The sequence below is a fragment of the Camelina sativa genome, chromosome 7 (assembly GCF_030686135.1).
Source record: "Camelina sativa cultivar CO46 ecotype springtype chromosome 7, ASM3068613v1".
Lineage (NCBI taxonomy): Eukaryota > Viridiplantae > Streptophyta > Magnoliopsida > Brassicales > Brassicaceae > Camelina > Camelina sativa.
Genome location: NC_141886.1, coordinates 18,001,883 through 18,016,111, shown reverse-complemented (window position 1 = coordinate 18,016,111; position 14,229 = coordinate 18,001,883). Strand labels below are relative to the sequence as shown.

Sequence of the window (14,229 nt, the reverse complement as noted above, 5' to 3'; positions counted from 1 at the left end):
AGTTTTAATTAACTTAATGTATGAATTTAGACAGTATTAAAGATGATGTAAAAATTCAACATACCCCTCACAGCTTAGCTGAGATACGAAATAACCGATTTTCCTCTACTTCAACTTCACGCGGACACGAACTACTCAGATGGATAATTTACTCTCCTTGTCCTTATTTGATTATTTTTATTATTTTAAATAATTAATTAACTAATATATAACAAAATCATTGATACTAGTTTTTAAAAGCTCATTTTTCTCTCTCTCTCATACAAGACAAGCCTTCTTCACACTGTGGTTGAATCGAAAGCTATGTCTCAGGTAAATTTTAATCGCTCTTTATTTGAAATTCCAATTTCATTATCTGGGTTGTTATAAAGATTGTTCCTTTATCGTAATTCGATTAGGGTTTGAAATTTTACAATCGACGGGTCTGATCTTATTTGGATTCTTTCTCTGTTCGAACGATCTAGATATGATTTGTGAGTATTTTACTGTAACAATGATCTGTGGTTGCATCAAATCTATTGAAATGACTAGACTTGAGAACTTGATTGGTTAAAATACTAGTGAGGAACACAGATCTTGAATCTGAACAAAAGGGGTGTGATGTCTTGTGTTTGGTTTTGAGATATGTAAGTCTGTGTTTCAAAGGGTAGGTTCACTTTTATTAGCTGAATCTGATTCTTGTGTAGGCTAGAGCCGTTTGAAAGGTTCTGTCTTGTTCGTTTGATCTATGTTGCACATAAGTGTGGGTTAGTTATGTTTTGTTTTTTTTAGACCGTTGTGCTCAGAGTGGCTATGACATGTGAGGGATGTGTTGGAGCTGTGAAAAGAGTTCTTGGGAAAATGGAAGGTTAGTTTCTTCTCTCTTTGGCTATTGATGTTATGGTGTATCTCAAAAAGCTTTAAGACCAATCTCATTTCAAAGCATTTTGAGATTGTCAATCTCGTGTAACTTGCAATGTTTTCAGTCTTCTTTTGCTTCGATTTCAAGAGCATGTACATCATCTCTTCACTTGATTTTTGTTTCAGGTGTGGAGTCGTTTGATGTGGATATAAAGGAGCAGAAAGTGACGGTGAAAGGCAACGTGCAGCCGGACGCTGTTTTGCAGACGGTATCGAAAACCGGAAAGAAAACAGCTTTCTGGGAAACCGAGGGTGAAACTGCCAAGGCCTAAGGAGAGAAGCAGAGCATTTTCATGTGTCTCTGTTTTGTTTTAATAAAAACTATGTGGAGTGTTGATCTCTGGAGCTACCCGTTCTGTTTTTTAGTCATTGAGTTGTTGTCTTTTGTAACATTTGTTTTTATTAGACCTCCTATCACTTCCCAATATCAATCTTTCATCAAATACAAAATCTTTTGAATTACCTTTCACTGGTCACGGTTTGGTGGTTTACAAACAAGTTTGAGACAATGTGCCAAACGATGAAAATATTTGAGATTACCGTTTTGGTTGTTCTGTGTCAATGTCATCTTCAGTTTTGTCCAAACAAGCACAAGTAGCAATACATGGGCTTAGTGTTGGTTGAACATTGAGAACATATCTGATAAAGCCTTGGCCAAAAACTAAAAGAGATGCAAAACTGTGTATATTGATTCTTCTTTATGGGATTATGCACCTATTGTCTCATGTTGTGGTGCTTGGTATCGATAGATAGAATAGCGTGGGCCGCTCTGTTTGAAGCATCATTTTTGAAGATCCATTATGTAAAACCTTTTTCTTGAGCTATTAGCCATATGACATTTATTTATCAACTATGTATATACATAAGAAAACTCTTCGATTGGTTGTCAAATCGAAGGAGTTTACAAAGAAAACATCAACAATTCTTAATTTAGAAGCGTTAATCAGCCTATCTTAGAATTGTTTTAGATTATGAAAATAAGCTCTAAGTAAGCCAAACTTGTCATAAAGGTTGGAGAAAGAAGACTACTCATCACTCATCAGGAGACTTTGTAATAGTAACTAACTTCGAGCACTTTGTCTCAATACCATGATACATTATATTGTTCGATTAAGAATAGTCACTTTCATCTATTACAAAGCTTCCATTCACGAGTTTAAAGGTAACAAACTCCATATCTATGGAGACAGATGCAAGTATCATGCAACCTAGTTTTAATGCGTGGGTCTGGATTAGTATAACATTTTGACAAAATCCGAATCATTAAAGATGTTTTTTTATGAAGCAAAACTAGACTTATATTATGTGTCATGAAATTGTGGATCCAATATATATCCTGCCGCCGTGTTTAAATGATTATTATTATTTTTTTTTTTTTTGACAAATTCGTTTAGTAATTGTTTGTTATTTATTTGGTGGTGATCTTTTTACTATTTCACTCATCTCAATAAAAATTATATATAAATTCTGAGGTTAATAATGACACATTTTCACATAAACTTTATTAATATATATGCGCTTAGTATATGCGACGATTATAAGATCAAACTTTTACTTTATATTATACACAAAAAGGTAAAATTGTTATGTGAGTGTTCATCAGCGTATATGAAATGTATTGTACTTTTTGATACACAAATTTTATATGACATATTTATATTTTTTTGGTAGGAATATGACATATTTATATTGTGGTATATACATTTTTTTCATCTGTTTTATTCCTATAATATTATAGTTTAAGATAATAATTTAAATTCTTATTCTAGGAATATGGTGAGAGGATATCATGTGTCACGATAAAAAGATATTGGATGGGCCATTATGGAAGACATTATCATCATTATCTGCCTGCCCCATCCAGTTATGTCTCTCCACCTATCTCCACTTCCTTAATTATTCACCATGTACAACTTAATTACAAACGTACGTACACAAACACACAATTACGATATTAGATTAACCAATAACAATTCGACGTTAAACTATGGGTCCTATATATTGATAGTGGATTAAGAGCTATGTGAAACAAACGGATCATACGTACCAATAATATATGCAATTGACTATTTATTTTAGCATATATATATATATGTAACTTTACGTTAGTTGACTATAAATATATGTATGTTATAAGTACTATAGTAGCAAAGTTGGTCAATTCTTATATATATATATATATATATATATATATATATATTCTTAGCTTATACATAAGCATATTAGTTCTTTTGATAGTATATTTAGAGGGGTATTCAACTTGATCTTTTAAGGATTTGGTAGGATTTTAATACTTTAGAATTTTGAAAGATTTTAGTAAGTTTTAAGAGAATTGATTGTGTTTTAGAGTTTTTTTTATTTTTTAAAAAAGAAAGTGAAATGTGATTTTATGAAATTTGATTATTAAACTTTTTGGGTGATTTTAAAATATTTTTCAACACAATACCAAAAGAAAATCAGATTAATAGTTAGAGCTATCTTCAGTTCACGTACGATGGTGATGTTTTTTTTTTTTGCGTCAAATAATAATCTGATCGAACTCTCCTTGAGCTCAAGGGAGAGAGAAAACTTCAACTTGAAAAGTTAAAGTACAACTGGAAAAGGCTAACAAACTCATAGTTCCTGACGTGAACCGTCGTCATCTGCGAGAGGTTATGCTTCACGTTGCTTTGTTTCACCTTTCGCTGCTGAACCTCCTCGATAATGGCCGCCTCCATCGTAGCAACAACAATCACAATCGCAGCAATCATCTTCACAACCACAATAGCGGACAGCTTCACAACCGCAACCCAATGATGAATCTCCATTGCAGTTAGCTATGTTCCTCGAAGAGGTTTGTGAACATTCCGGCTGGGGAACTGCTTTGTTGGAGAAGATTGGATTCAAGTGGTTTAGTGTGGTGATGATAACTACCTGGAAACTGATTCAAATCGATAGAATTCATTATCCCTTTATTCTGCCTCTGGTGATGTTGCGGCAAACCCAGAAAACTCGACGGCTCAGGCTAAGACCGGTGGAGAAGGTGGCTGGTGATTGCCGGGGTTTTTTGGCTTCAAAATCTTCAGTCTTTTTCTTCTCTCTGAAATCTTTCAAAATTCTATCTCTATAGGTATGATTTTAATTGTCATACTTTTCAACTAAAAAATAAAATAAAGTTTCCTAAAATCATTCAAAGTAGCAAGCTTAAAAAAAGTTGTGATATATTGAATAACAAGAGATTTCAAGTAAGTTTTAAAAATTATTGATTAAATAACAAGAGATTCTGAGTTATTTTAAAGGATTTTACATAAATCTTAAGTTGAATAACATAAGATTTCATAAGATTTTTAAAAATCCTCAATTGAATAACAAAGGATTTTAAAAATACTTTAAATATCTTTTAGAATGTCAAATTCAATACTCCCTCTTACTAATTTCAACTCTTGACCTTAAAGTTAGGTAATTGTATATCAATAATAATTGCAACCATCAATTTTAAGATTAACTAAATATCTTATATATATATATATATATACAAATTACATATGTTACTTTTTCATTACTAATTTTAATTAGTGTATATTTTCTTATACCATATTATAATGTAATTAGTTCCCAAACAATGCCATTATAATAGAAAGGATTTTTGTTTTCTTGTGGGAATGAATGTGGTGTTAAAACGTGTGCATATTTTGCAAAACTTACCTTCCACATAATAGAGAGGATTTTTGTTTTCTTTTCAAAGTTTTATTGTACAAGTAAATATATACTTTCAGTTCATCATGTTAATTCACTGGCATATATGTAGTGGACAATATATATATACACATCGAGCTTTAGTCTGGTACTATATATCTCTGCATAGTAAATCGTACGTGGGAACCGACCTTAACAGTTAACACTAATTAACAACATGAACTCTTATCTTGTTTGGTATAGTTCGTTGAACTCGAATAGTAAAGCATGCACCGACCATGACAATATAAGAATACGGCGCTTTGTCTATTTTTAATTCTTTTTCCTTTCTGTTTCTCTTCCTAGCCAATGATAATAAATACATTAAAACTAACAATTTTGGAGATATAGAACATTTTGACAAGAACCAAGTGTATGTGCATTGTTCATGGTTAAATTGGCTCAGTATAAGTTAAAATATGTGTTACATTTTGAGAGGGGATGAAGATGATTTGCGTTTGTGAACCCGTCACAAATATTATCAAAAATCTGAAACTTCCTAACTATATTAAAAGGAAAAAAGAAATAAAAAGAACTTTCAGACAAAATTGACGTTACTGTTCTCTCTCGCGAAAACATAAGAGGACCTAATTCACGTCCTTCTCTCTTTAAAAAACCTAAACACCCTCTTCCTTCTCTCTAGTCAAAACCGCTGTCACCGCTAAGGTTGACCGGCTCCGGTGACTTCTTCAGCACCGGAGCTGGGTTTTTCTCTTTAGTTTTCCTTTGTTTCTTTCTGTGATCGGCACATCCATCTTTTTTTTCCAACGGCCTTAGATCTAAAATTTTTAAGCTTAGATCTTTCTAACCTTGGGTTCAGCTTCTTGGCTTTTGATTTCTCTATCAAGTTTAGCTTCAGATCTGGCCGGTTCATGGCTGAGGTAGTCTCCAAAGTTCACTGCCGCTGATGAAGAATCTTCACCAACGCAGATCGAAATTTTCTTTCTGTTTCTAAAGATTCGTTCTTCGTGAATAGTCTCTAGGCTTTGATAGTGTCTCACCGCCCTTGGTAGCTCCTCCGTGAAGCAACATAAAGGGTCGCACGGCTATGTTCATTCGGTTCTAATTTGTGGTAAAAAAGATTCTTGTAAGTTGATTCGTTGTGTGTTTTTTCTTGTTTCAGATTTGTTTTTAAATATCTTCATAAGTTTTAGGTTTTAATTTTCTTTTTTAGATCTGTTGATTTTGTTCGAGGAAGTAATGAATGGATGTATATATAGTTTGTATATTTGGGTTGTTTCTCATTAGCTCGCTTTTTTTTTGCTTTAAGTCTCTCGGAGTATTTATGTACTCGCCCACTTTAATTTCTGAAAGGATTGTTTTCTTTGCCAGCTATTTGTATTTCACTCTCAAAAACACTATGAATGAGATCTTTTTGACGAAAAAAAAAAAAGATTGACGTTACTGTTTAGAGCTCGGTGGAAAGAAAAAAGTGCCTTTAGTGGTACTTATGGAATAATGTATTTCTATATAGATAGGTACATATATAGGGGCTATGGCACATTCCATGACATGTGTCCCTTTTTGGAACCTTAGTTCAAGCTTTCGAATTGATTAATTTATAGTTTCGCTAAAAATAATTATAATTGTCATATTTATCAACATTTGGAGATAAAGTGACACACCGGCTCACAATAATATACAGACAGAAAATTCAATATTAAAATAAACGCGTGCCCACAATTGATAGCTAGAATATTCATAATGAGTATTTTATTAAATTAAAGTTGTGATTGTCGATATAGAAAAAGCGTAATTGAACATAATAAAGTAAAAACTACATGTTGTACACTATTCAGATCAAATATAATAATTTATTATATGCGGTTTTCATCAAAAAAAGAAATAAAAAAGACTTGCGAATTTGTAGGTGTAATATTACACAGGACTGCACATCAACATCTCAACCAACTTTTATCCACCGGTTTTAGTAAAAATCCGATACAGTAATTGACCATTGGACAAAACCTTTTTTATTTATTTTCTTTTGTTTACTAAAATTTATTATGTGTATATATTTTTCCAAAAATCACATATATACAAGTAATAGGTTATGTATTTCATTATTAGTGCATATAATATTTTATTATAATAAAAGTTTGTGTACAAAGCCAACTTAGTTATATTTTTTTTATTTTTAAATAATATTTACAAAACTGTTACTAATTTATTAATAGAAATATTATTCTAAGAGATCAAATATATAGATATATATATAAGATATATTTATATATATCTTTTTGTAAGTAGCACAAATGTTAATAAATTATAAATAATGTTTTTAGTTTTGCATAAAATATATCTACATAATAGTTTAAATAATTTTTGGTATTTAAGGTTTGAAATATTTTTTCATTAACACAAAACAATTAATAATTTACAATTATATTAATTATTTATTATTGTGTACCGCTTATTCTAAAACCGCAATTTTGTTTTCACCAATCAAACATTATTCTGTACCGCTTATTTTATACAAACCGCACTTGTCCTGCAAGTATATTTTTCCCGCACGTACCGCAGTTAAACCGTACTGCACTGTAATACCGCTTTTCCCGCACAACCAAAACCACAGTTACCATTCGTACCTCAAATCTAGAAAAGTTATAATGGTCACGAATAGCAATGCAAAACATGATGAATGAATTTTTTTAGATGTGAGAGTTATTCGATTTAAGAAAACAAGACATTGATTTGTAACGATAGATTACAGTGATTTGAGAGTTGGTGATCCAATATTACTATATGAGACAATTCTAGCAAACGTAGACAAACAAAAGGAAGAAAAGTTCTAACTAATCCAGAATACTAATTGCGAAGTCTTACGAAAAAACTTGTGAGAACATCAAAACAATTATTAAACGTAGACAGTCATAATGATAGTATTCATCACAAGCCAGTTTACCAATTGGTGTCTCCCTATACAACACACCACATTTTGTTGATGTTTTTTTATTGGTTATTTCTTAGTTTTTTTTGTTGAATGTTTTTAGTCGTATTATACCCCTAATAAGATCCTAAACATCAAAAACTTTACTACTACATATCCATTTTGTACAAAAATATGAAATCAAAAGAACTAAGAGAATGCACAAGAGTCTTCTCATTTCATGATTAACGTACGGGCCGAGCTCTCTCATTCCACACAAAACACAGACTCCTAAGTAGCTTTTTTCTACCAACCAATCACTTTTTTATTTTTATTTTTAAAAAATACCTTTTCTTTTTTCCAATTATAAGTGAACAATTGGATCACTTAATTTTATTGCTGTTAATTCTCTCAACCAATTAGGTTTCAACATTCTCAAAGCTCATTTTTAGTGACTTTTCTATCAGAGTAATCAAGTATCAAATGTCCACTAAAACTAAAAGGATCTACCAAATCACCTTCAAAACTAAAAAAAGAAGTCATATCCACAATAATGCAAGTCACTATAAACTATAACGTATCAATTAGTTTTGACTGTTTTAGGATGACGCGGTTCCTATAGGACAAAGTGCTTGGTAGAAAAGGAAATACATAAATCACATCAAGTTTGACTCAATATATTAAAAGAAAAAAACACACACATACACACCATATTCAACTCTCTAGTACTCTAAAATAATTAAATTATTAGGTCAGCATGACACTAAGCCTGAGTAATACACGCACATCCACATGTACACATGCATGTGTGTTTCTGCCAACACATACATTCGATGTCGATAAAGGCTTCTACAATTTTCTATCATTCCGGATTCATAATGAGCCATCCACTCATAATCCTTACGAACATTAGTTATGTGTCTACAAGTCTAGTACATTCTGAGAGATTCTTAAAAATGAAAAAAACACCATATCTACAAATCTACAATAATAAATACGGTGAATTTAATGTACTATTTGTTCGAAAACACACGGGGAGTTCATGTTTTTTTTTTAATTTACAAAAACGTAGTTTTTCAACTTATTTATAATATTTATCACATCCGTATTTTTTGCAAATAGTCACCAGTATATGAATACATATACTGTAATAAATAAGATAGAGGTTTTACTTTAGCTTAATTAATAATTCATAGCTAATCTTTTTGCTTAAATTTATGTTCATAAACTAAATAAATTAAGAATACTTACCTAGGTAGCGTATTCGTAAATAGCTCATATATATCTAGTGTAGGGTTAACAAAAATTATGAGTTATGACTACGTCTATCCTTCTAGTTCGATCGTTCTGTTATTTATAGAAGGTCACACAATTGTCAAACTTAATCTTTTTACTAAAATGCATATTAATATCATATAAATGAAAAGTTTTGTCTTACAAGTTTTTTTGGCAAAAAAGTGAAAAACTAGAAATCAATACAACAATGATGGTACTAAGTCTGATTCAGTGCAACTAAAGACTCATAAGTTTTCTGAAGCGCTTATTAAGTCGTCTTGCTAGATTCTTAATCTCTCGGTAAATGTCTTTGAAGATTCACTGATGGCAGTACATAAGCTTAGTTGTCAAACTTAATCTATTTTCCACTTTTCTTAGAACGCCGTATACAAAAATACCATCATTTTCATTTGAATAATAAGATGTGCATGCGTATAGATTTTTAAAGCATCGTTTACGAGTCAAAACGTAGGACCGAAACAAAAAGACGTATAAAGAAGATGGGAACATCTTCAAATGAAACGTATATGAATTGTGGTTGGAACGAAGTCACTTTACTCGTATTCTACGGTTTAAGATTACAAGCAAAAACAACCTATTTAGATGTTTCTAAGTGAAGACAAAGGCAAAGATGTCCATGAGCTACCTACCTTTTTTTTTTTTTTTTTTTGGTTTACAAATGCTTCAATAACCCTTCTTTAGTCATATTCATTTTTAATAAATATATATTCACTGTTCTGTTATTCTAATCATTTAAATAATGAAAGAGGCAACCATGCAAAAAGAAAATAGAATTTTACAAAATAGCTTCGTAATCTATGGTGGACTTTTCAACTACTGTTCTACTATGCAACACCTAGAAATTTTTCTAAAAGATTATATGTTTATATCTTTATTTAAACCAAGACATAATGTGATTTACCTGGTAGAGTAAAAGATTCGTCGTTTAATTTGTATCCCAAGTTTAATGCATCAGTAGTAGACTTTCCCAAACCAAATTTCAAGGTTATTACAGAATCATGGGTCAAAAAACATATCATATATCATATGTGGATATAGGTGCGGAAGTCTGTAAAAACAGAAAATTTTAATATACAATGATCAAAATACATATAAGATTATATATAATTTATATATAAATCCAAAAAATATTATTTTATGAAAAGTTGAAATATAATAAGTCCGAAAAACCAAACTTTGTTGGCACTGTAATCTTCAAGACCTTTACACCTCATCTCTCTCACCTAAAACTAAAATCATGTAAACCTGATATAATTTGTTCGACATCGCAAAATATGCATGTTCATATAAACTGAAGAGGGCTTATTCAAACTGAACAAACGAGTGCCACAAAGCCGAAAAGAGTATTATTAATATTGCTGAAACTAAAAAAGAGTGTATTATTAATATTTTTCAAGTGATAGTAAGCCTGAATACGTGGGACTGTGGGAGTATGGAACCCAAAATACAAAGCAAAAAAGAGAAAGTCAACGAGACAATTCTCTCCAACTCTTTTGGTCGCTACAAAATAAATATATATATTTTTTTATTTCTTCCAAATTTCTCTCAGCGTTTTTCAAATTTCCCACAAAAAAAAGAGAGTAAAGAAGGTATATTTAGGTTTTTCTGTCCCCCCCCATAGTTTCCATTTTTTTACAAAAGAGACCATTTACTTTAAAATGAATTCAAACCAACCCAAAAGTGGAAGAAAGCAGCAAATCCCAACTGCTAAAGTCATCAACATCCCACAGGCTCATCATATTGTTCTCTATAATGTTGTCCACACCATCATTATAATGATTATTATTACTATTACCATAATCGGACCACTCGAAATCCGGAAACTGCAAATCCTTATAGAAACTCGAATCATTAGAAGAATTCGAAGGCGTGGACGTGGATGAAGACATTGTTGAGTTGCTGCAGATAAGCTCTAAAGACTCTGGCTCAATAAGAGGAACATCTTCGACACCATACTCAAGATTCATCGCATTGAATTGATCATCATCTAAAGACTCTTCAAGTCGTGACGTGTTCTTCGTGTTGCTTTCTTTGGTTAGACGATAACTAGTTGGTTCCTCAAGATTCTTCTCGGCTGGTTCTTGTAAAGGCATTTGAACTTTCTGCAGCTTCTTGACGGGTTCTTCGTCCTCTTGTTCGACGATAGAGAGTGGTTTATGCGTGAGAGGGTCGATCCCCATTTTTCTTAACTTCTTCTTGATATGAGTGTTCCAATGGTTCTTGATTTCGTTGTCTGTTCTTCCCGGCAAATGAGAAGCTATCTTTGACCACCTTCACATACCAAAAAAAAAAAAACGAAACCTCAGAAACATAGCATATATCGAAACTTGAAGCTCAAGTAAGAAAGTTTTTTTAACCTGTTGCCGAGTTGGGAATGGAGATCAATGACCATCTTCTCTTCGTAATCAGAGAGAAGACCTCTTTTAAGGTCTGGTCTGAGATAATTCGTCCAACGAAGTCTGCAACTCTTACCACACCTAAGTAGACCAGCAAGCTTGGGAACAGCTCTCCAACAACATTGTCCATTGGTGAGGATGAAGTTCATGAGCTTCCTGTCTTCTTCTGCAGTCCATGGTCCTTTCTTCAACCCTACTTTATCACAGCATGGTTGTCTCCCCATTTCTCTCTCTCCCTCACTCTGTATACTGTTTCTACGACTCTTTAGGTTAATGAATAAAACGGAGTTAATACTCTGTTTAATTTTTCTATCTTTCTCAATCTCTTGTCGTTGTCCTGAGAGAGTTAATGTTATTGCAAGTTGAAGAGAGAGTTGGGTAAGCTTGGCAACCACCTATATATATGCATACATATATATATATATATGTATAAGGAGAGCAAATAGAATGTAATAAAGTTTTAGCACTAAGATTTTATAATTCAACCTTTTCAAATCTGGTTCACACAGGTGGTCCATTTTTCCTTTTTTGTTTGGCCAATTTGTTTTTATAATTATAATTCATGGATATGATAATAAAGCTTTACTTTTTTATTATTATCTTGTTATCTTAAATTTTTAAAAGGAAAAATTCTCCAAAAAAAACGCCAACTATTTAATATTTGCCAGAAAAAAACATGAACTTTTTTCGTTGTCAGAAAAATACGCAAACTAGTTTTTAGTTGATAAAAAATACACGAACTATTATTTTTTTCCAATTTCTCCTCCTCTCCGTTACGACCGTTAACGGCATAGTGACGGCATTACTATTTAAAAAAAAATTCTAGAAAAAAACACCAACTATTTTATCATTGCCAGAAAAATACATGAACTTTTTTTTCTTTGCTTGAAAAATACATAATTTTTCCATTAATAATGTTAGAGATCATAACTTATAATTTTTCTTGCTCTCTTGAACTTCATACAAGTATTCAATACTATTTAGGATAACTAAATTCAAGAACAAAAATTTACAATTAGATTAATCAATTTTCAAACTTCTCAATTAGTATTGTTTTTGCATAAATAAATGGTGAATCTGGTTCGGTTGAAAGAGTTGATGTCCCACAAAATGGCTATACTCATTTGATGATTTACACTGGCTATAAATATTTTATGAAAGGTATACAAAGGTTTACAAAGGTGGAGATATTATGAAATTTTAGAGTTTAAGTATTGATGAAGTTTTAAAATTTGTAAAGTCGGTATAAATCCAAAAACAACACTAATTGAGAAATTTAGAAATCGATTAATTTAATTGTGTATTTTTGTTCTTGAATTTAGTTATCCTAAATAGTAGTGAAAACTTGTATGAAGTTCAAGAGAGCAGGGAAAATTATAAGTTATGATATATAACATTATTAATAGAAAAGTTATGTATTTTTCAAGCAAAGAAAAAAAAGTTCATGTATTATTCTTGCAATGATAAAATAGTTTATGTTTTTTTCTAGAATTCTTTTTTAAATAGTGACACCGTCACAATGCCGTTAACGGTCGTAACGGAGAGGAGGAGAAATTGGAAAAAAATAATAGTTCATGTATTTTTTTATCAACTAAAAAATAGTTTGCGTATTTTTCTGGCAACGAAAAAAGTTCAGGTTTTTTTCTGGCAAATATTAAATAGTTTGTGTTTTTTTTGGAATTTTCCCATTTTTAAAAGGAACTGTGTGTGTGTTACCTTATATTACTTCATCAGTTCCCTTTATGAGGTTTTTAGGTTAAAACCAAAAGGATTAAGAAAATATGATTTAATACATAACAAAAATTAATTCAACCAATGAAAACAAATACTGGTTATAAAGTATCAAATAAACATAAATTTTGTCTATAAAGTAAAAAAAAAAGAAAATAATCTGACATAAATAAAAACATTACTATTGTATTATTAGGAGTATAATAAAATGTAGTGTATACACTAAAATATATTCTCTCTGTTCCTAATAGAATCATATTTTGGGTGTTTTTTTCTGTTCCAGAAAGATTCATATTTTGTATAACACTATAATGTATTACTTTCATTTATAATCAATAGAGAGAGGAGAAAAGTCAAATTAATATTATTAAACTAACAAAAATTAATAAAAATGATTTAATTACTTTTCTTTAATTTGTATAGAAAAAAACTAAATCATCAATTTATTAGAAACATCAATTTAAGTTGATGTAGATTACAATTTTTTTATGTCCCATAGTTTTCACTGTTATTTATTAGTATTCATAATTATTGAAATATTTTATGTCAAAGTGGTGCATTATATAGTTATAATAAAGTAAAGCTCATGGCTGGTACACGAACAAGACGACACGTGGAGAATGAGTAGAAGAGAGGAGTGGACGCGAAACGTTTTGGTCGGAAAGGGCCATCTCATCCGCTTTTTTGTATGTCTTTGCTTCCGTCTAAAGTTTGAGATTCTCTCGTGCGTCCTTAAAAAGTCCAGAAAACCAACAAAATTAAAAGCCAAAGATGGATAATGGGAACTATTTTAATGAATTCATCTGTCACGCGGAATATGGTTTTATAATCAAAATGATATTATAAAATTTTGATGTTAATGAAAAGTCTCTCTTATTTTGAATTTAATTTTTACTAATTGAAATATTAGATTTTAATTTTTGGAAATTCGATGTGAATCGAAAAAGAAAAAAAAAACATATTTACCACAAAAACAGATACGAATATATACGATCGTAGTCACTTGGGAGTTGGAAGTTAGAAGTTGGAAGTTTAGTTCATAGGACAAACGGGGTAAACAAAATATTAGGATCACCATAATTTTTAAGTTTTTAAAAGACATTTATTTCTTTATTTTAACGTAATAGTTATATTCAAGGTTTAGTTTTTTTTCTGTGTGGTAAAAGATGATTGTTTATAATGTACTTTTACATATCCCTAAAGCTAATATCATCAGGTTTTGGATAATAAATATAAAATGACAAAGATAAAATTGAAAGTTTTTGGATTGAAGTTAAAGTTATTATTGGAACGGTCCCTAGTGACACCAATATGACGACGACT

General features: G+C 30.9%; 2 protein-coding genes across 2 annotated transcripts; one reads left to right on the top strand and one right to left on the bottom strand.

Annotated features, from left to right (window-relative positions):
• Window positions 1-66: 66 nt before the first annotated feature.
• On the top strand, window positions 67-1,362 carry LOC104701216 (copper transport protein ATX1). The gene is made up of 3 exons (XM_010416865.3): window positions 67-312; window positions 772-847; window positions 1,027-1,362. The coding sequence occupies exons 1-3, from the start codon at window positions 304-306 to the stop codon at window positions 1,170-1,172; spliced, it is 231 nt and encodes a 76-aa protein (XP_010415167.2). The 5' UTR covers window positions 67-303; the 3' UTR covers window positions 1,173-1,362.
• An 8,925-nt stretch (window positions 1,363-10,287) lies between these two features.
• On the bottom strand, window positions 10,288-11,564 carry LOC104701215 (transcription factor MYB20). Its single transcript, XM_010416863.3, has 2 exons — window positions 11,137-11,564; window positions 10,288-11,050 (listed from the first exon to the last, which is right to left on the bottom strand). The coding sequence occupies exons 1-2, from the start codon at window positions 11,397-11,399 to the stop codon at window positions 10,444-10,446; spliced, it is 870 nt and encodes a 289-aa protein (XP_010415165.1). The 5' UTR covers window positions 11,400-11,564; the 3' UTR covers window positions 10,288-10,443.
• Window positions 11,565-14,229: the final 2,665 nt, after the last annotated feature.